This window comes from Littorina saxatilis, linkage group LG17, assembly GCF_037325665.1.
Source record: "Littorina saxatilis isolate snail1 linkage group LG17, US_GU_Lsax_2.0, whole genome shotgun sequence".
NCBI lineage: Eukaryota > Metazoa > Mollusca > Gastropoda > Littorinimorpha > Littorinidae > Littorina > Littorina saxatilis.
In genome coordinates, this window is record NC_090261.1 from 28,424,549 (window position 1) to 28,444,548 (window position 20,000).

The window sequence follows — 20,000 nt, forward strand, 5'->3', positions numbered from 1 at the left end:
GTATGAGTCCGAGTGTCTTGGTCCTTGTCGATTTGTGTTTCGTATAATGTTCACTATGTATTGTATATTTTGTAAGCGCCTAGGGCTATATTTAGATTAGGCGCACAAATGTTCATAATAATAATAATAATAATGTCTTCATACCAAGGAGACAATGACTCATAAGGTCACCGCTAGCCTCTGTAGGCATCAGTATCGTATATCATTAAACCTGATCGATCGAGTATGACAACTATTTGACGAAGGTCAACCAGGCTTGCACCATGTCTTATGCACGCTGTTCGTCTTTTCATTGCAGGCGTATCGCGAGCAGGGCATGAGGTTCAAGAACGCCAGCGTGCACTTGTACGGGATGGGCGTGCAGTCGCATTTCGGCCGTGGTGTGGAGCCTAACCCTTCTCTGATCAAGGTTGGTTTACCATTTAAAGGGGTAATACCTACGAACATTTACCCTCAGATCGCTTCCTAAGTTATACAGGGTGATCCCCCAAAAATTCAACCCACAAAATAATGACATGTAGACTTGCCACTTTGTGGACAGGTCATGTATAAGCTGAAGTTGATGTGCACCAAATATGAAGTAATTCGTTCAACAGATGTAGAAGGTATTAGCACATTTGTAGGTGGCATTTGGTGGGGCGGGGGGGGGGGGGGGGGGGGCAATGAAAGAGCACTCTAAGTGAGGGTTGGTCTGGGTTACTTTCACTTAGTTACTTACCTTGTTTGTGTACAAGATTAAGCAAGATCATTATCCTTATCATTTGACAGCAAAGACTGGACACTCTGGCCGAAGTGGGAGTGCCCTAGTGGACGACGGAGCTGGACGTTCAAGCATGGCAATATTTTTAAGATTCAGCTGATAGTACTTTAAATTTTCCATCTTCCGGGAAGATAGGAAACACTGGCCGAAACGGAATTTCCCTTTAAACCGAGTTACACTTGCATGCATCATACAGTCATTATACTTGAAATAATATCGTTGTGTTTGTTTGTTTGCTTTAAATTCTTTCTTTCTTTTCTTTCCTTCTCTCATTCTTTCTTTCTTTGATTCAGCATGTTCTTCTCATTCGACAGCAAAGGCTGGACACGCTGGCTGAAGTGGGAGTGCCCTTGTGGACGACGGAGCTGGACGTGCAGAACGACGACGAGAACGTGAGAGCGGACTGGTACGAGCAGGCGCTGCGAGCTCTGTACGGTCATCCCGCCATCGAGGGCATCCTGTTCTGGGGCTTCTGGGGGGACATCCAGTCCGCAGGCCAGCGAGCGGGCTTGGTCACAGGACCTGATCTGCACGTGAGTCAAGTTTGAGTCATGGGCCAAGGTGCACGAGAAAGTTACCAACCGGGTGGGAGTCAGTCGCGGGGTTGGATTGGTGGGATTGGTTGAAATTCATATTTGTTGCAATTTCAACGAATCAGACTCCGCGGTGCGGTTTGTTCTCAACTGTTTGGGTTTCACCCACTTTCGCTTTGTGCACCCCAGCCCTGGTAGCTCAGTTGGTAGAGCACTGGTGAATCAGATTAAGGTGAGTTTGGACATATATATAGGTGAAAGCGTGAAGGCTTGTTTTGGTTATTTTTTTCCATATTTGTTTGTATATATTTGAATCTGCAAAGAGCGCTTCTAGGGTGATAACGCGAGACAACTCCTGTGATCTTGTCGCGAGGTGGCGCCAGTTACCAGCCGAAAGAAAGAAGGGGCATAACCTCACCAGAACCGACCATTGTCTGTTTACCGTATAAAATGCACAACCTACACACGAACTGTTACCAAACCGATATGCTATTTGGGACCAATGCAAGTTCTTTTCCTTTCTCGTGTGATCTTGCCGCGAGGTGGCGCTAGTTACCAGCCGAATGAAAGAGGGGGCATAATCTCACCAGAACCGCCCATTAGAACCCACAACGTGTTTAATGTGGGGAGGGAAAGGGGTGGGGGTGTCTGGTAGCTCATTGGGTAGAGACTATAGACTCGTGATCCTACAGCCAGTCACTTCTCTTGTGTCACGACTATCAATTGTTTTATATATCTAGCAAGCATTCGGCCAATAACTACACGTTAGCATACCTGCTTCACATTTTTGAAACGATTTTGGAAACTTAATTTGTCATTTGTCCATAATACCAGGTTTTCTTGTGCGCTGTCGCATAATTTTCTTCTTTCTACACCCAGTCAGTTAGACAAGAGAAATGACTTCAATATTCATACTTCGTCTGTCCCATAGCTGACGGCAGCAGGACGTCGCGTCCTTGACCTATTTGAGAACCAGTGGATGACGGACGAGACGCACGTGCTGTCCCAGTCAGGTGACCACTTCACTGTGCGTGGTTTCCATGGCGACTACGAGCTGCACGTCATGTATCTGGGACACCAGCTGACCAATCTGAAGAAAACGTTCACGCTGGGCAAGCAAGGGAATGTCATTAATGTCAACGTGCATACATGATTGTTGCATGCACGTGATCTGAATAAATCATCACATAATGTGTCGTAATGTTTTAAATTAATGTGTCCGCAAACTAAGTCACAGTACTCACAACAAAAACTAGGCTTCTACGGACACGGACTCTTTGCTATGATTTACGGACTATGATAATGATAACGACCAGAGTACGCAAATGGACTGTAACAAAGCACCACCCTTTTCATGCCATAATGATCATTATCATGATCGTGGGCATCATTGGAAAGAAGAAGAAGAAGAAAGAGTCTGTGTCTGAGTCTGTAGTTTGAATCGGTCAAAAGTTGTGTTATTAAGTTTATTGCGAAGGGGATGGTGAGGGAGAAGGGGACTATTCTGAAATCACGAGATAAATTACAATGCACACCAATAAGGTTGGTACTTCGAGAGAGAGAGAGAGAGAGAGAGAGAGAGAGAGAGAGAGAGAGAGAGAGAGAGAGAGAGAGGGAGAGAGAGTATGGGAAGGGAGACAGAATGAAAAAGGGAGATATAGAGAGAGACAATCAGTGATACAGACAGACAAAACAAGACACAATCTTTACTGATATGACTAAACGATCCGCAAGTTTACATGCCAATAGATAAAGAGAGGAATATAACTCAGATCTTTATTTCGAAAGGATAACGGCTTTAGTGTTATCCTGATCTTCTAACCTGTCCTTTTAACATGTACAGAGTATAATTATACATGTACCATCGTTTACACGGTAAAGTAGATATCCTTTAAAGGCACAGTCATTCCCACGTAAAGGAGTCGGTTCACCATCTCGGATCCCGCCAATCTCATACAGTGCGCGGTCAGTATCTTCCTGAGTCGATTCTATGAAAACGACATAACTCTGGAACTTCATGTTGTGTGTCAAGCCTCACGATAGCCCACTTTTTGACGGCATGATTTTGTATTTGAACCCATATCGCCAGGAGCCTGGATTCTAATTAATGTTGGAACAGCCCTCGTACATGGCATAAGACCATCCCTCCACTTGGACACATACCCACAAGCAACGGCCTCATGCTTTCTGTGCAGAGTGGAATTTCAGTTTACTAATTTAATTTCGCAAATTGACACTTGTGGCATTTAATCAATCAATCAATCAATGAGGCTTATATCGCGCATATTCCGTGGGTACAGTTCTAGGCGCTCTGCAGTGATGCCGTGTGAGATGAAATTTTATACGGCCTATTATTCCAAGTCACACGGGTATAGGTAGACAATTATTAACTGTGCCTAAGCAATTTTGCCAGGAAAGACCCTTTTGTCAATCGTGGGATCTTTAACGTGCACACCCAATGTAGTGTACACGGGGGGGAGTTCGGACACCGAAAATATTCAGGCCGTTGATTGTTACCGTGTATACAAAACAAGTGAAGGGATGACCTGGGTCTCATGTAAAAGCCTGGCCATATCTGAGACGGGGAGTGGGATAATGTATATAGCAAGGAATGTGGCTTTAACAAATCAGCGTTCAACTGTACCTGTCATGAGTCCGAACGGCAGGGGCACCTTGATGACTGGCAGTGTGATATTGCAATGAACAACGGATGTTCCAGCAATGTCAATGATTCATGATGCTCGCAAACCCGCCATTTTGCAGCAGCTGGTGTGACGTCATAAAACACGTCACTGCCAGCTATGTCACACAAAAACACAATATTGCGCGCAGACATCTGTTCGCTTCCGATCTCTAGTGTCTACCTCTCACAGGTTTAGGTAATTATTCAGAAACACAAGTTACCTTTTCATTATTATCGGCACTTTCAATCTTCGTTATCTTAAAAACAAATATAATAGTGCCCTAAATCATAGGCATACAATAGTGAATTTAGGAAACGTTTAAATGTGGATTTCGAAACGTTCTCAGCTTTTGTTTTATCTTTTGTTTTATTTTCAGTTTGTTTGTTTGTTTGCTTAACGCCCAGCCGACCACGAAGGGCCATATCAGGGCGGTGCTGCTTTGACATATAACGTGCGCCACACACAAGACAGAAGTCGCAGCACAGGCTTCATGTCTCACCCAGTCACATTATTCTGACACCGGACCAACCAGTCCTAGCACTAACCCCATAATGCCAGACGCCAGGCGGAGCAGCCACTAGATTGCCAATTTTAAAGTCTTAGGTATGACCCGGCCGGGGATCGAACCCACGACCTCCCGATCACGGGGCGGACGCCTTACCACTAGGCCAACCGTGCCGGTTTTATTTTCAGTTATCTTTTGTCTACCATTTTCCTGTTTTCATTTTCCATGAACATTTCGCAGGCAGAATAAGCAAATAGACTTGGCCAAATGGCCCTTACATGAGTGTAAATGTTCACGCGAAAGTACACATTTAGTTGTGTTTTTGTTGTTGTTGTTCCTGATTATGTTGTTTTTATTGTTTTTGTTGTTAATGATCGATGATAATGATTTTCCTGAATTTTGCGTTGTAATCATTATTGCAGCTGTTGTTGCTGTTTGTTTTGCTTGTGGTGATAAGTCTTTTCACAACACATCAAAGTAGAACAAGTCGAGTAAGGCAAAATTACTACATTTAGTCAAGCTGTGGAACTCACAGAATGAAACTGAACGTAGTCCGCCGCTAGTGCAAAAGGCAGTGAAAGTGACGAGCCTGTTTGGCGCGGTAGCGGTTGCGCTGTGCTTCATAGCACGCTTTACTGTACCTCTCTTCGTTTTAAGTTTCTGAGCGTGTTTTTAATCCAAACATATCATATCTATATGTTTTTGGAATCAGGAACCGACAAGGAATAAGATGAAATTGTTTTTAAATCGATTTCGGAAATTTAATTTTGATCATAATTTTTATATTTTTAATTTTCAGAGCTTGTTTTTAATCCAAATATAACATATTTATATGTTTTTGGAATCAGAACATGATAAAGAATAAGATGAACGTAAATTTGGATCGTTTTATAAAATGGTGGGTTTTTTTTTACAATGTTCAGATTTGTAATGACCAAAGCCATTAATTAATTTTTAACCCACCAAGCTGAAATGCAATACCGAAGTCCGGCCTTCGTCGAAGACTGCTTGGCCAAAATTTCAATCAATTTGATTGAAAAATGAGGGTGTGGCAGTGCCGCCTCAACTTTTACAAAAATCCGGATATGACGTCATCAAAGACATTTATCGAAAAAAAGAAAAATATATCCGGGGATATCATTCCCAGGAACTCTCATGTAAAATTTCATAAAGATTGGTCCAGTAGTTTAGTCTGAATCGCTCTACACACACACACACACACACACACACACACACACACACACACACACACACACACACACACACACACACCACACCCTCGTCTCGATTCCCCCTCTACGTTAAAACATTTAGTCAAAACTTGACTAAATGTAAAAACCAATAACAACCATACACTTAACAAAACAATTGTGTAAACAAAATAATAACAAATACAAGACAAACCAGATGTAACGTATATATTTTTTACTCTTGCAATTTTCATCCAAAAACATGCAATTCTCATTTCGGCTGACAACAAGTCCAAAATGTATTCATGTGTGTCCATGTACGTTGACGTTGACAGTTTCGTCATCCTTGCCCAGTGTGAAATTCAAGCTACTCTGTTGGTGTCCCTGATAGATAACCTGCATCTCGTAGTCGCCATGGAAACCACGCACAGTGAAGTGATCACCTGACTGGGACAACACGTGCGTCTCGTCCGTCATCCATTGGTTCTCCAAAAGGTCAAGGACGCGACGTCCTGCTGCCGTCAGCTAGTGACACATTTTAGAATCGTAGATCATTGAGATTTAAATCACTCTGCACATACATTTGTTTAACCTCATCGCCGTAGTCGTAATCATTGTCATCAGCATCAGCATCATCGTCATCGTCGTCGTCGTCGTCGTCGTCGTCATCATCATCATCATCATCGTCGTCGTCATCATCATCATCATCATCATCATCATCATCATCATCATCATCATCATTATCCTTGTTTTCGTCATCGTTACCTTTGTACTTGTCATCAGGATCATCATCGTAATTGTCGATAAAAAGCAACGGATCATCGCAGACTATCAGCACACGCTTTTTCGAGTACAAGGCAGTGGAAAAATAGGCCTTTAAATTTACCATTATATTTTCAGCTTGTGTATTTAACTTTTTTCCCGTTTGCACGTCAGCAATTTATGGAAATTCAGGGAATCTGTCACGAAAATTAAAAATCTTTCAAATCAGAAATGCATGGTTTGCAAATGGTAGATTTCATCCATATGATTATCATGTCTGTACCATCCCTATACCATCCCTATACCATTACTCACTGTCATGCTACCGTCGACGACCAAAGCCTGTAGGGATGAGGGAGAGGATCCTCCATAGGACCAGAACATGATCCCTTCTATTGCAGGGTGGCCATACAGTGCCCTCAACGCCTTCTCTATGTAGTCCGCTCTCGTGTTCTCGTCCGCAGACTGCACGTCTAGCTCTGTGGCCCATAGTGGAACTCCCACGGTGGCTAGGGTGTCCAGATGACGCTGAAGAAAAAAAGCAAGGGGAGAGTGTTATTTAGAAGACTCATTTTAAATCTCTTTTTTAATATGTGTATTTATTTTTCATTTTTATTATTATTTTTAATTTAGTTTACTTATCAAGTGTTGACAACATTATGCATGCTTACTGAAACATCCACCGGACATTTTCAGCTGGCTAGATTTAAAAGTGCACTTATTTGTTTACTTGCTATTATAATATTAGTATGTATTTATTAAATGTATTTATTTATTGGGTTTTGATAACAAAATGTATGCTCACGAACACATGTAGGGGAGAATATCAGATGGCCAGAGTTATAAGTGCCAACTTATTTGACACTGCCCTAATGACCAGTGAACATCTCTAAAACTGCCCAGACCACGCTGCTCAAACGCGAGCCACGTGGCCAGAACCCACGACATTGAAGCAGAAGCTGCAAGGGTTTCTCGGAGACCTCCGCAAAACGGCGACATCTGTAAGGGGGCAGGTGTGAACATCTAGCGATGGCAAAGGCCAAGGACAAACAGACAGACAGACAGACAGACAGACAGACAGACAGACAGACAGACAGACAGACAGACAGACAGACGAATAATTATGTAAAGCTAGAGTGACTCAGAGACAAGAAGAGAGGGGGTTTTTTGGGTTTGTTTTTTTTTGGGTTTTTTTTTTGGGGGGGGGAGGGATTTGAGTAGCTTCCTTACACTGAAAAGCTGGCAGTAACAAGAGTCCCGCTACCCAAGTGTATGCGTGCTTAAAAGTGTAATCAGCCACATGCACTTCTTGCAGAAGTGCATCAGCGGAGACACGGGTATAGAACATTGATGCAGTGGTGGGGTGGGGAGGGGTGGGGGGTGGGGGGGTATACGTCTCTGAGTCTGCACCTGGATTCGAATTATTCGCCCGAGGATCAAACGTACAGTGCTCTACCAAATGAGCTATCAGCCCCCCCCTCCCCCCCTCCCCCTGCCCCATTGAAAGAAATCGTAGATTCTAATTGTAGATTCAAATATTAGTCTAGACTCACCTTAATCTGTGAGGGGTTGGGTTCCTGGTCTTTAAAGAAATGACACTGAACCCCCATGCCAGACATGTGAACGTTGGCGTTTTTAAACCGCTGTCCTTGAGCCAGATAAGCCTGAAATTGTAGAAAAATTTTTTATCAGGCCTGTCTGAAGCATTTCAAAGTCAGTCGATATATGTTCTTTCTATCATGAATATCTACATTTCAAATTTAAAACAGTTTCGATGTGTCTATGATTCAAAGTTTCATAAGCTAACCTTTCTAATTTTGATTTTGTATTTTTTTTAAATTCTTATATCTGTATTTGTAATCGGGACTGCCGTGCGCAGATACGCAAAATATACAAAACTCTTTACTGGATGTTTATTAAGAATGATCAACGATTGGTCTTCGTGCACTGTTGTGGCTGTTCTGTGGGTGCTACTTCCGCTGAGTTTAAGATGGTCTCAGGCAAATGGCCTTTTCTATTTTCTTGTTTTAACTTTGCCAAGCACAACATTGTGGGGCGTTAAATCAAAAAATGCAATAGAAGAAAAACAAGCACAATGTACGCGTCACGCGTCACAATCTTCCATAACACAATTTAAATCTAGTTTCTAATAATATGCGCCCACATATTACATATGACGAAGAATCTGTCAAGGTGTCTAAAAAGTGTTACATGTTTAGACGTTTCTACACCTCCTTCAATTTACATGAATAATTATCTCAGTACTCCTGTCCTTCCATTGCAGTATTTGAATTTTCAGTCAAGTGTCCGGTTTATCAAATATTTGCAGATACAGCATAGATGATTGTATGCGAATGTCCTTTTCGTTTTAGTCTAAGGCCCTGGGTTCTCACACAGTGAAGGTTAATCCAAAGGTACCCATAATACACACTTCTCCCACCAACATATTATGTCAGCTCATACCGAAGTGGCAGCACCCTGTGCCACAACGTTATAGTCGTTGAGGAAGAGCTTGGGGACGGGGTCAGCTTGGTGCATCATGCGGAACAGTTCCAGGTCGTAGTCACGGTCATGAAGGCGCTCCTGGAACCACTGACCGTGAAGGTTCTCGTTGTTCACGTCCCAGTGCTCCAGCCTGTGGAGAAACAGAATGACGTTGTTGTTCTTCTTCTTCTCCGTTCATGGGCAGAAACTCCCACGTTCACTGATGTTTTTGCACGAGTGGTATTTTACGTGTATGACCGTTTTTACCCCGCCATTCAGGCAGCATACGCCGATTTCGGAGGAAGCCTGCTGGGTATTTTTGTGTTTCTATAACCCATCGAACACTGACATGGATTTTAGGATCTTTTCCGTGCGCACTTGGTCTTGTGCTTGCGTGTACACACGAAGGGGAATAAGGCACTAGCAGGTATGCACATAAGTTGACCTGGGAGATCGGTAAAATCTCCACCCTTAACCCACCAGGCGGCCGCGGCCGGGATTTGAACTCACGACCTTCCGATTAGGGGGCCGGTGTCGTATCCACTACGCCACTGCGTCTGTCTTGATGTTGTTCGTTTCAGCATACTCGTGTTCAACACTGAAAACGCGCAGTGCTCAACATGGATAGTAATTAGTCTCCTTACAAATCGAATATAACCGGAAGGCAGCCGAATGGCGACAATTGATGTCGACTTTTTGTCTCAGCTTTTTCAACTGTGTTCTCGAGAAAATCTGTATAATTCAACCGCCGGAGATGAATCTAACACGGCGTAGGTCACGGGACTCGTGTGGTAAAGACTTCCAGTGGCATCAAGCCACGAAAGGAACAGCAAGTGCAGGATCTTGACTGGCTCAGTGGATAGTGATCTTAAGTAGGGGAAGCGAACCGGCTTGTTTAAAAACTGCAGTATACGGTCTTGCGGAAGAAAATTGTGAAAAATAGGCGGAAGAACAATTGTGAAGAAAAGGTGGAATAAAATTGTTAGGAAGGCCTATACTCACGTTCCTTTGGTCACGTTCATGGTCCACTGAATGTGGTTCTTGACAGCGTCTCTTAGCTGTTGGCCGGAGAGCTGTTTGATCTTCTCTGGGATGAATTGCTCCACTGACCACACCATGTTGTGGCCTCGCACCTTTAAACTAGAAACAAACAAAATGTTAAACTTGTAGGCATACTCCTTCTCGTGAAATCTGTTCGGCTGACCATCTCAGCTATTGTAAGGTTTCCACGTGGTATAGGGCAGCCCCTCCTCTTGGTCACATATCAAAAATGAACACCCTGATTGCTTGCTGTGCTGACTTGAACATTTTTGAAAATTTGGTTTCTTTAAAAGCCAGGATAGTTGCCTTTACAAAACTAATTTGTATCACACACAAAAACACGGAGAGTACCCAGGCTGTTAATTTTGTGTCTGTGATTAAGTGGAGGGATAGTCTTTGTCCCATGTACAGGGTGACCCAAAAAAAGAGTACCCAAACAAAACGTCATAAATTGAACAAAAATAAAGCAATCTTCATAAAATTTATTTACACACACAAGTAGTCTCTGCATGATTTGCACAGAAAATTTTAGCGTTCTAGCTTGTCTTTCAGGAAAGTTATGCTCATTCTACAGAACATGCTCCAAATGGCCTCCGCGCCAATTCAGGCAAACTTGAACTCGCCGCGCAAAGTTATCAATCACCCGCACACACTCCTGTTGCGAGATTCCGCGAATGGTTGTTGTGATGGCTCGCTTGAGTTCTGCGATTGTCTGTGGGTTGTTCCTGTAGACGTTGTCTTTCAGGAACCCCCAAAGATAGAAATCTGGGGGATTTAAATCCGGGGGAGGCCATTTGGAGCATGTTCTGTAGAATGAGCATAACTTTCCTGAAAGACAAGCTAGAACGCTAAGATTTTCTGTTGAAATCATGCAGAGGCTACTTGTGTGTGTAAATAAATTTTATGAAGATTGCTTCATTTTTGTTCAATTTATGACGTTTTGTTTGGGTACTCTTTTTTTGGGTCACCCTGTACAAGCCTGGCCAACCTAGTGGTAAGGCGTCCGCCCCGTGATCGGGAGGTCGTGGGTTCGAACCCCGGCCGGGTCATACCTAAGACTTTAAAATTGGCAATCTAGTGGCTGCTCCGCCTGGCGTCTGGCATTATGGGGTTAGTGCTAGGACTGGTTGGTCCGGTGTCAGAATAATGTGACTGGGTGAGACATGAAGCCTGTGCTGCGACTTCTGTCTTGTGTGTGGCGCACGTTATATGTCAAAGCAACACCGCCCTGATATGGCCCTTCGTGTTAAGCAAACAAACAAACAAAAGCCTGGCCAGATCTGAGACGATGAGCCGAACTGTTTACATACACGGATCGGAATGAGTGTGCCTTTACACTGTTAACAAACAGAGAACATAGGCCGTGAAAAGTAGGATATGCGCCGAAATGGCTGCGATCTGCTGGCCGATGTGAATGCGTGATGTATTGTGTAAAAATTTCCATCTCACACGGCATAAATAAATCCCTGCGCCTTGAATATGTGTGCGATATAAATTGCATAAAAAAATTAAAATAAATTAAAATAAAAAAATCCCTGCGCTTAGAACTGTACCCACGGAATACGCGCGATATAAGCCTCATATTGATATTGATTGAACATAACCTGCAGTAATAACATCATCAATCTGTCTATTGACAGATGGTTTAAACTGTGTTGTATTCAACAATGTATGGAAATAATATATAATACGAATGTTTAAGATCAACAATAAGCTATAAGCAGGTAATATAATCTATTCCTGCACTTTATCAAAAACAAATTCATTATTAATGTTTTCATAATAACTTCTTAATTAACTTTTAACTCAATTTGTCCAAATTAAATGGGGCATATTGCACTTAAATTCCTTTTGCTCCAAATCGGACGGTTAATATAATATATTCCTGCACTTTATCAACAACAAATTCATTTAATTCTTTTGACAAACTTGCATCTTCAAATAAAAGTGTTGATAACGTAATAAGATCGTTGGGGGCGGGGGGGGGGGGGGGGGGGTACATGTATATTGTTCTGTTTGACAGTTCTTCTTCAGCGTTCCAGAGTTTGTCTGGTTACGAGCTCGTTTGCCGATTTGGGTTCCCCACACTATACTCTGAGAGCATAGTCAGCTCACTCCGCTTTCGTTGAGTAGGCATGCTGGGTATTTTCGTGTTTCCATAACCAACCGAACTCCGACATGGATTACAGGATCTTTTCTGTGCGCACTTGGTCTTGTGCTTGCGTGTTTGACAGTTCAATGCAATGGCTTGTCGATTCGTGTAAGCTGTCACAGATCCGTCTGGGATTTGGCATGGGATCAGGGCATCCTTCAGTTTGGACACATACCAAAAATCAACATTCTAACTGCCTACTAAGAATTTTCCCAAGATATCATTTCCCTGGGTTTAACCTACCCAGCTTTCCTAAGGCCGTCGATAGTGCTCTGGGCACGGGCATAAAGCTTGTCTCCTGGCCCCTGTTCAAAGAAAGCATTGTCATATCAAGGTGAATAAAGCACAAGGCAGACTGCAAAGTAAGGGTGACGACGTCGTTGGGTAAGAGAGAGAGAGAGAGAGAGAGAGAGAGAGAGAGAGAGAGAGAGAGAGAGAGAGAGAGAGAGAGCTCGAACACTTTATTTCGGAAGAATAATAACATTAGGTCAATATGGTCCTTTCTTACAGCTAGTCCCTCCTACAATACACACATGCAACGAAGTACAAACATTAAGAATAACAAAATCAAAATAAGTATTAAAAACACATGTACACACACACTTCAATACAAACAAACAAATAAAAAAGCGTCATCAACAAAGCAAAAAAGAACATTCAACAACTAAACAACACAATCTTAAAGGGCAATGAGAGAGAGATAGAGAGAGAGAGAGAGAGAGAGAGAGAGAGAGAGAGAGAGAGAGAGAGAGAGAGAGAGAGAGAGAGAGAGAGAGAGCGAGCGAGCGAGCGAGCGAGAGAGAGAGAGAGAGAGAGAGAGAGAGAGAGAGAGAGAGAGAGAGAGAGGTTTCAAGGTTTCTACCTATGTGTATGTCTTATAAAGCACACAACCGTACGATCATTTCACTACGTACCTCATGAGGCTGATGCCAGTCAAACTGTCTCCACTTCAAGGCGTTGCCAGGCACGGCCCAGTTGAAGTGCGTGTGGATAAAGTCACGGTACTTCTGCTGAGAGGAGTTCACATACTTCCACGAGTCCACCGTTGCCCCGAATGGGAATCCCTTCTTCGTTTGCACGACCTAAGAAAGGATGAAACAACAGGCGTAAATAGAAACCAAGGACTTACACGAGGAGCCGGTGTAACAGGCCATTTTGACACATAGTCAGTTTTGACCGGGGGGTCATTCTGGGCTAGCTGATTTTGACCGGGAGGTCATTCTGGGCTAGCCCAGAATGACACATCCCCCCCAAACCTGTTGAGATACATAGATGCATACATATATGCATTCATTTCGTCATCTGAAGTCCTAATGTACTTATTCTTGAAGTTTAAAGGGAAGCGTCGAAACTTTTTTGTTTTTTTTTAACGGTTTTTTTCGATTTTTTTTTTTTCAATATCATGTTGCAACAAATATTGTCCACATTTACATTCAATTCGTTTTAAAAGGTCTTAAAGTACTTATTCTTGAAGTTTGAAGGGGGGGTCAAAACTGACTGGCCTAGTCAGTTTTGACCGGGGGGTCATTCTGGGCTAGCTGACTTTGACCGGGAGGTCATTCTGACACATTCCCCCAAACCTTAGATATACGTAGTTGTATACATATATGCATAAATATTGTTTCTAAAGGTCTTAATGTCCTCATTCTTAAAGTTTGAAGGGGGGTCAAAATTGACTAGGGGGGGTCAAAACTGACTAGCCCAGAATGACCTCCCGGTCAAACTGGGCTGTGTCAAAATAGGCTGCTACACCGGTTTCATGGACTTGCGGTGGTCACCCAGACAGGGTTCGGTTGTCCGAACGCGGAGCTGAAAGAGGGCAGCACTGCAATCAGGCAACTCCCTGTACAAAGAGGCACAGTCGGGCAACTGAAACCTTTTTCATTCAACCGTATTTCGTCGGATAACTGCATTTCACTCGTTTAACTGCAATTTACTGACTGTACTTCTGCCCCATGAAACCTACCCCAGAACCAGCACAATACCTGTTCCCGTGTACATTTAGCCATTATACGAACGATTACTTAAGTGTATATCGTCATTTTTTTCTTTTCAATTTGTCATGCTGCGGGCAACCGTCCATTAATTTTGAGCATACCGACACCCTGAAGAGTAAGTAATTTTATGCTGATAAATTGTCATAATTGTTGCAGGTGATCGTTATATTTAAAAAGCTACTAATAATTATTCTTCTCATGATCGACGCAACTAGTCTCAGCCCTTAGCTGCGCTCCCTTTTTGAACAAGGTCAGTGAAGGAAGTTGTCTTTAACACTTTAGGCTGAATATTTTTCGATGAAATTGCTAAAATTGGCTGTGCTATTTGAATGTGTTTTCAAAATAATTCGGCCCAAACCAGCAATGTCATATAAAAGCACCCACTCACCCGGAGTTTTACTGCAGACTTGTCAATATTTGCTGGAGACGTTACCCTGTTACATCAAGAAAGAGAATGGCATCATTGAAATATAGTTGAAAGGCACAGTCATTTCCGTGTTAACATTTCAGCTCACAATGACAAATAGAGTTCACACGGGATATGCCAAGAATTAATAGCAAATCCTAACCAATAAATCTACGCACACAGGCATTCATTCAGCATCGAAAAATTGCTGAAGTCTATCTGTACGGCACAGTAGTTCCCGTGGAAACGATTCTGCTCATCATTTCATATCTAATCAGGCTTTTACATGGGATAACTCCATCCCTCTATATGGACATATACCAAAACTCAAAAGCCAGTCTGTTTTCGGTGCAAAGTAGGATTTTCTTTTAGAAACTGACAAGGTTGATATTTTATTTCTGTTGGTGTTATCTCTATACTGTACTCTCTTTGCACAATACTTACACAATGTTGATATTACTCTTACGAACACGGTTGATGACGTCATCCGTTTCCTTACGCCAGTTAGAGTCTGACGTCACCTCTGCCACTGAGGCTTGGTCAACGGCGAAGTCTACTCCGGCAACTGGGCCTTGGTAGTAAAATGTCGTCGATTTTACCGCTGCAAAAGAGTACATAATTTGATAAGTGCGGAGCAGCCGCGACAGTTAAAAGACCAGGGCCCACATACACTAAAATAAAAGATTACAAGCGAGACGCACGCACGCACGCACACAGACACAGACACACACAGACACACACACTCACACACACACACACATACTCACACACATACTCACACACAGACACACAGACACACAGAGTTTTCCCACCATCCCGTACCTTTGGGCGGTGCTTGGAAGTCTCCTTGAAGCAGGAACCACCCATCCGCTACAGTTACCAGCGGTCGCATAGCAACGTTCACATAATCATGGCTGTCGTCTGTAGAGAGAATGAACATGAAAAATTAAACTGCGTGCATTGTTATCATTTTGTTTTTGGTTCAGTAGGTTTTATCATTTAGTTATTTCCAGAATAAACGACAAAATGACAATGTTTGCATAAAGGTTTAATATTTTTAAACGAGAGGCTTGCAAAAGACTCCACAGTTGCAACTATATGAATAGCCTGATTTGTTTTTAATAGTTGTTGTTGCTGTTGTTGTTGTTGTTGTTGTTGTTGTTGTTGTTGTTGTACGTGCGTGAGTGCGCGCGTGTGCGTGCGTGGGTGCGTGCGTGCGTGCGTGCGTGCGTACATGTGTGTGCGTGTGCGTGTGTGTGTGTGTGTGTGTGTGTGTGTGTGTGTGTGTGTGTGTCAAGTGCGTGCGTGCGTGCGTACGTGTGTACCTGGGAAGTTGAAAGCCACCTCTAGCTCAATAAGCTGCCCCAGAGACCCAGTGGTGTCGTTGAGAAACTTAATCCAGCTCTGGGCTTGATACAACTTTCCTGGCACTGTCGTCATCTCCTGGGACGGTCCCTGGTAATACTTTGTTCTGAACAAAGCAAACAATTCAGCTACAAGTTCATCATTAAACACTTGTGCTGCAGTCAGTTTTTATTAAACAAATTTTGGCTTGAACATTTTAAAATTCTCTTCTCTTCATCTTTGCAGCTGCATTGTATTTTCGTAGCATGCTTGTGTCTATTGGTTTTTGTCAGAAAAAGCGCTGGGACGGTCCTTGGTAGTACTGTTTTCTAATGTGTAATGTGTGACCAAAAACACAATAAAGAACAAGTCGCGTAAGGCGAAAATACAACATTTAGTCAAGTAGCTGTCGAACTCACAGAATGAAACTGAACGCAATGACCGTATACTCGTAGCATCGTCAGTCCACCGCTCATGCTCATGGCAAAGGCAGTGAAATTGACAAGAAGAGCGGTTTAGTAGTTGCGCTGAGAAGGATAGCACGCTTTTCTATACCTCTCTTCGTTTTAACTCTCTGAGCGTGTTTTTAATCCAAACATATCATATCTATATGTTTTTGGAATCGAGAACCGACAAAGAATAAGATGAAAGTGTTTTTAAAACGATTTCGGAAATTTAATTTTGATCATAATTTTTATATTTTTAATTTTCAGAGCTTGTTTTTAATCCAAATATAACATATGTATATGTTTTTGGAATCAGAAAATGACGAAGAATAAGATGAAATTGTTTTTGGATCGTTTAATAAAAAAATAATTTTAATTACAAGTTTCCGATTTTTAATGACCAAACTCACTCATTAGTTTTTAAGCCACCAAGCTGAAATGCAATACCAAACCCCGGCCTTCGTCGAAAATTGCTTTGCCAAAATTTCAATCAATTTGATTGAAAAATGAGGGTGTGACAGTGCCGCCTCAACTTTTACAAAAAGCCGGATATGACGTCATCAAAGGTATTTATCGAAAAAATGAAAAAAACGTCCGGGGATATCGTATTCAGAAACTCTCATGTCAAATTTCATAAAGATCGGCCCAGTAGTTTAGTCTGAATCGCTCTACACACACACACACACAGACACACATGCACCACGACCCTCGTCTCGATTCCCCCCTCTCTGTTAGGCATACTAACGCACTCCCGTGTTTACAAAGTGTAGTTTGCCCACAATCGATGTCAAACGCACCATAAGACCATATAATGACGATACGTCACCATGCGCGGACCATAATACATGCATTACAGCTTGTTCTAGCCTCTGAAAAAGTGAGGATGTCAACAAAGCCGCGGTGTTCTCTCCCTTGCATCAACGTTACATGTGTTGCCAAATCTATAAATAGGACGATCCAGATCAAAATGAAAATTCAAATATCTCAACATTTAAGGGGTCCTAGACCACAATATTTTGCAGGGAACTTAATTTAGTCTGTCTCCAGCTGTTGGTAAAGCAATTAGCGTGTATAGTCATCGAGTACATATGGCTTTAAAACATTTAGTCAAAACTTGACTAAATGTAAACAAGTCGCGTAAGGCGAAAATACAACATTTAGTCAAGTAGCTGTCGAACTCACAGAATGAAACTGAACGCAATGCAACGCAGCAAGACCGTATACTCGTAGCATCGTCAGTCCACCGCTCATGGCAAAGGCAGTGAAATTGACAAGAAGAGCGGGGTAGTAGTTGCGCTGAGAAGGATAGCACGCTTTTCTGTACCTCTCTTCGTTTTAACTTTCTGAGCGTGTTTTTAATCCAAACATATCATATCTATATGTTTTTGGAATCAGGAACCGACAAGGAATAAGATGAAAGTGTTTTTAAATTGATTTCGAAAATTTAATTTTGATAATAATTTTTATATTTTTAATTTTCAGAGCTTGTTTTTAATCCAAATATAACATATTTATATGTTTTTGGAATCAGAAAATGATGGAAAATAAGATGAACGTAAATTTGGATCGTTTTATAAAAATTTTTTTTTTTTACAATTTTCAGATTTTTAATGACCAAAGTCATTAATTAATTTTTAAGCCACCAAGCTGAAATGCAATACCGAAGTCCGGGCTTCGTCGGAGATTACTTGACCAAAATTGCAATCAATTTGGTTGAAAAATGAGAGCGTGACAGTGCCGCCTCAACTTTCACGAAAAGCCGGATATGACGTCATCAAAGACATTTATCAAAAAAATGAAAAAAACGTCTGAGGATATCATACCCAGGAACTCTCATGTCAAATTTCATAAAGATCGGTCCAGTAGTTTAGTCTGAATCGCTCTACACACACAGACAGACAGACAGACAGACAGACAGACAGACACACATACACCACGACCCTCGTCTCGATTCCCCCCTCTACGTTAAAACATTTAGTCAAAACTTGACTAAATGTAAAAAGGTTAGATTCAAGAATAGCTTCCCACATTAACAATATCCGTTGGCTTTCCGCCATGTTATTCTGTTTCCCATAAATTAAAATAGACTTCACGAATGAACTGAATTGAAGTTAATAACGTTTTTGACCACGACTTTGCAACGGTTGGCAGTGGCAGATCTCTTTTTTGTGTGTACAGCTTGGTGACTCGATACAGCTTCCTTGAATTTGGGACACTGAATAAAACCCGAAAAAGAGCAAAACGATCGTCCAACCTGCCGTGAGACCGGATGGCGTGGGAGCCCTGGTGGCTGTCAGCGGAACCCAGAAGCTCACAGCTGAACCCCCAGCAATGCCAGGGATCCATCCCGTTGTCGAACCCGCCGTTCTTTAACAACTCGCATGACGTCATACCGCACGTCATCAAGAGTAACGTCATCGCAAAAGCGCCGTTAAGTGCGGAGACAGACATGACTGGAAATTCCTAGTTTCTTGAAGAAAAACGACTGTATTTTGAGTTGTGTTGAAGTAAGAATAGTTGCTTGCTCTTGCGTTTTATTTCCTGCCTTATCTTGCTTTTGTGAAGTAGGTCGAGTGGACTGCATGATTTATTTTAAAGACACCTTCCTTCGTGTGTAAACAACCGTGTGTGTGTGTAAACAACCGTGTGTGTGTAAACAACCGTGTGTACAACCGTGTGCGTGTAAACAACCGTGTGTGTGTGTAAACAACCGTGTGTGTGTAAACGGCCGTGTGTGTGTAAACAACCGTGTGTAAAACAACCGTGTGTGTGTAAACGGCCGTGTGTGTGTAAACGACCGTGTGTGTGTGTGTAAACGACCGTGTGAACCACTGTACTGTAGAGATCTCTCCAGTCGTTTATATGGGATAAGAGAACCAATGGAACCCTTTCACCTGGCCACATGTAACAAAAGACAACAACATCATGCTTGCTACCTGTGCAAAGTGGGAATGTTTTGCAGAATAAATTGTGCAAATTGACACAGGTGTGAGTCGCAACATCAATTCGGCAAGAACGACACAATTATCGTGATGAATTCATTATTAAAATGAGATTGCATAAATTATAAATTAAAATCCCACGCTGCACAGACAACAGCCAGGGTGGTTGGCAACGTATGTGTCCAATCAGCAGGATACCCTAAATCCGCGTAAAATCATGGAATTATCTTTGTTCTTTTAAAGGAAGGCGCGGGTAAGAAGGCATCTTTTAAACTCGGGTTAGGAGGTCGCATATTCCCTGCAAAGTGGAGTTTTATCATAAATTATGTCAAGGGCGGTGCTCAGTTCACAATCTGGACGATTCAGTCAACGTACTGTTCTAGGAACATCGCTGGCAAAATATAGAAGCACATAGCTAATTAAATTAAGACGGAAGTGAAACAAGGCTGGATTTGAGAGGGGGGGGGGGGTTCCTGGATTCCGGAAGACCTCCCCGAGACCCTCCATCCGGCAAAAATACCTATTTTTAATAGCACCCCCTCCCCCTCCCCCCCCCCCCCCCCAATTCCTCGACCAGTGACCAGCGCCTGTATCCATGTCACGTTTTGGCAGCCACTCCCGCTCATACACGGAACAAGTTATATTTAATAATAATAATAATAATAATGGTGATTTCTATAGCGCTTTCGAACACACAAAGCGCTTTACAAAAGCAATAACAACATCATTACCAGAATGACGCCATTGACGGAAT

General features: G+C 42.4%; 2 protein-coding genes across 3 annotated transcripts in view; one reads left to right on the top strand and one right to left on the bottom strand.

Moving 5' to 3' along the window:
• The window catches only part of LOC138953121 (uncharacterized), a 10,120-nt gene extending 7,631 nt beyond the window's left edge, over positions 1 to 2,489 (top strand). The window contains exons 10-12 of one of the 2 annotated variants that reach the window (XM_070324911.1): positions 299 to 409; positions 1,075 to 1,293; positions 2,225 to 2,489. In XM_070324911.1, coding sequence (XP_070181012.1) covers positions 299 to 409; positions 1,075 to 1,293; positions 2,225 to 2,446 — 552 coding nt within the window. In that variant the 3' untranslated portion in view covers positions 2,447 to 2,489. Of the gene's footprint in view, positions 1 to 298; positions 410 to 768; positions 875 to 1,074; positions 1,294 to 2,224 lie in introns of those variants that run through there. The other variant, XM_070324912.1, reaches the window with a different exon arrangement.
• A 3,403-nt stretch (positions 2,490 to 5,892) lies between these two features.
• Positions 5,893 to 18,801, bottom strand: LOC138953008 (uncharacterized). Its single transcript, XM_070324777.1, has 12 exons — positions 18,559 to 18,801; positions 15,840 to 15,985; positions 15,337 to 15,435; positions 14,959 to 15,115; positions 14,497 to 14,542; positions 13,026 to 13,193; positions 12,355 to 12,416; positions 9,921 to 10,058; positions 8,898 to 9,069; positions 7,988 to 8,098; positions 6,750 to 6,962; positions 5,893 to 6,197 (listed from the first exon to the last, which is right to left on the bottom strand). The coding sequence occupies exons 1-12, from the start codon at positions 18,753 to 18,755 to the stop codon at positions 5,976 to 5,978; spliced, it is 1,731 nt and encodes a 576-aa protein (XP_070180878.1). The 5' UTR covers positions 18,756 to 18,801; the 3' UTR covers positions 5,893 to 5,975.
• Positions 18,802 to 20,000: the final 1,199 nt, after the last annotated feature.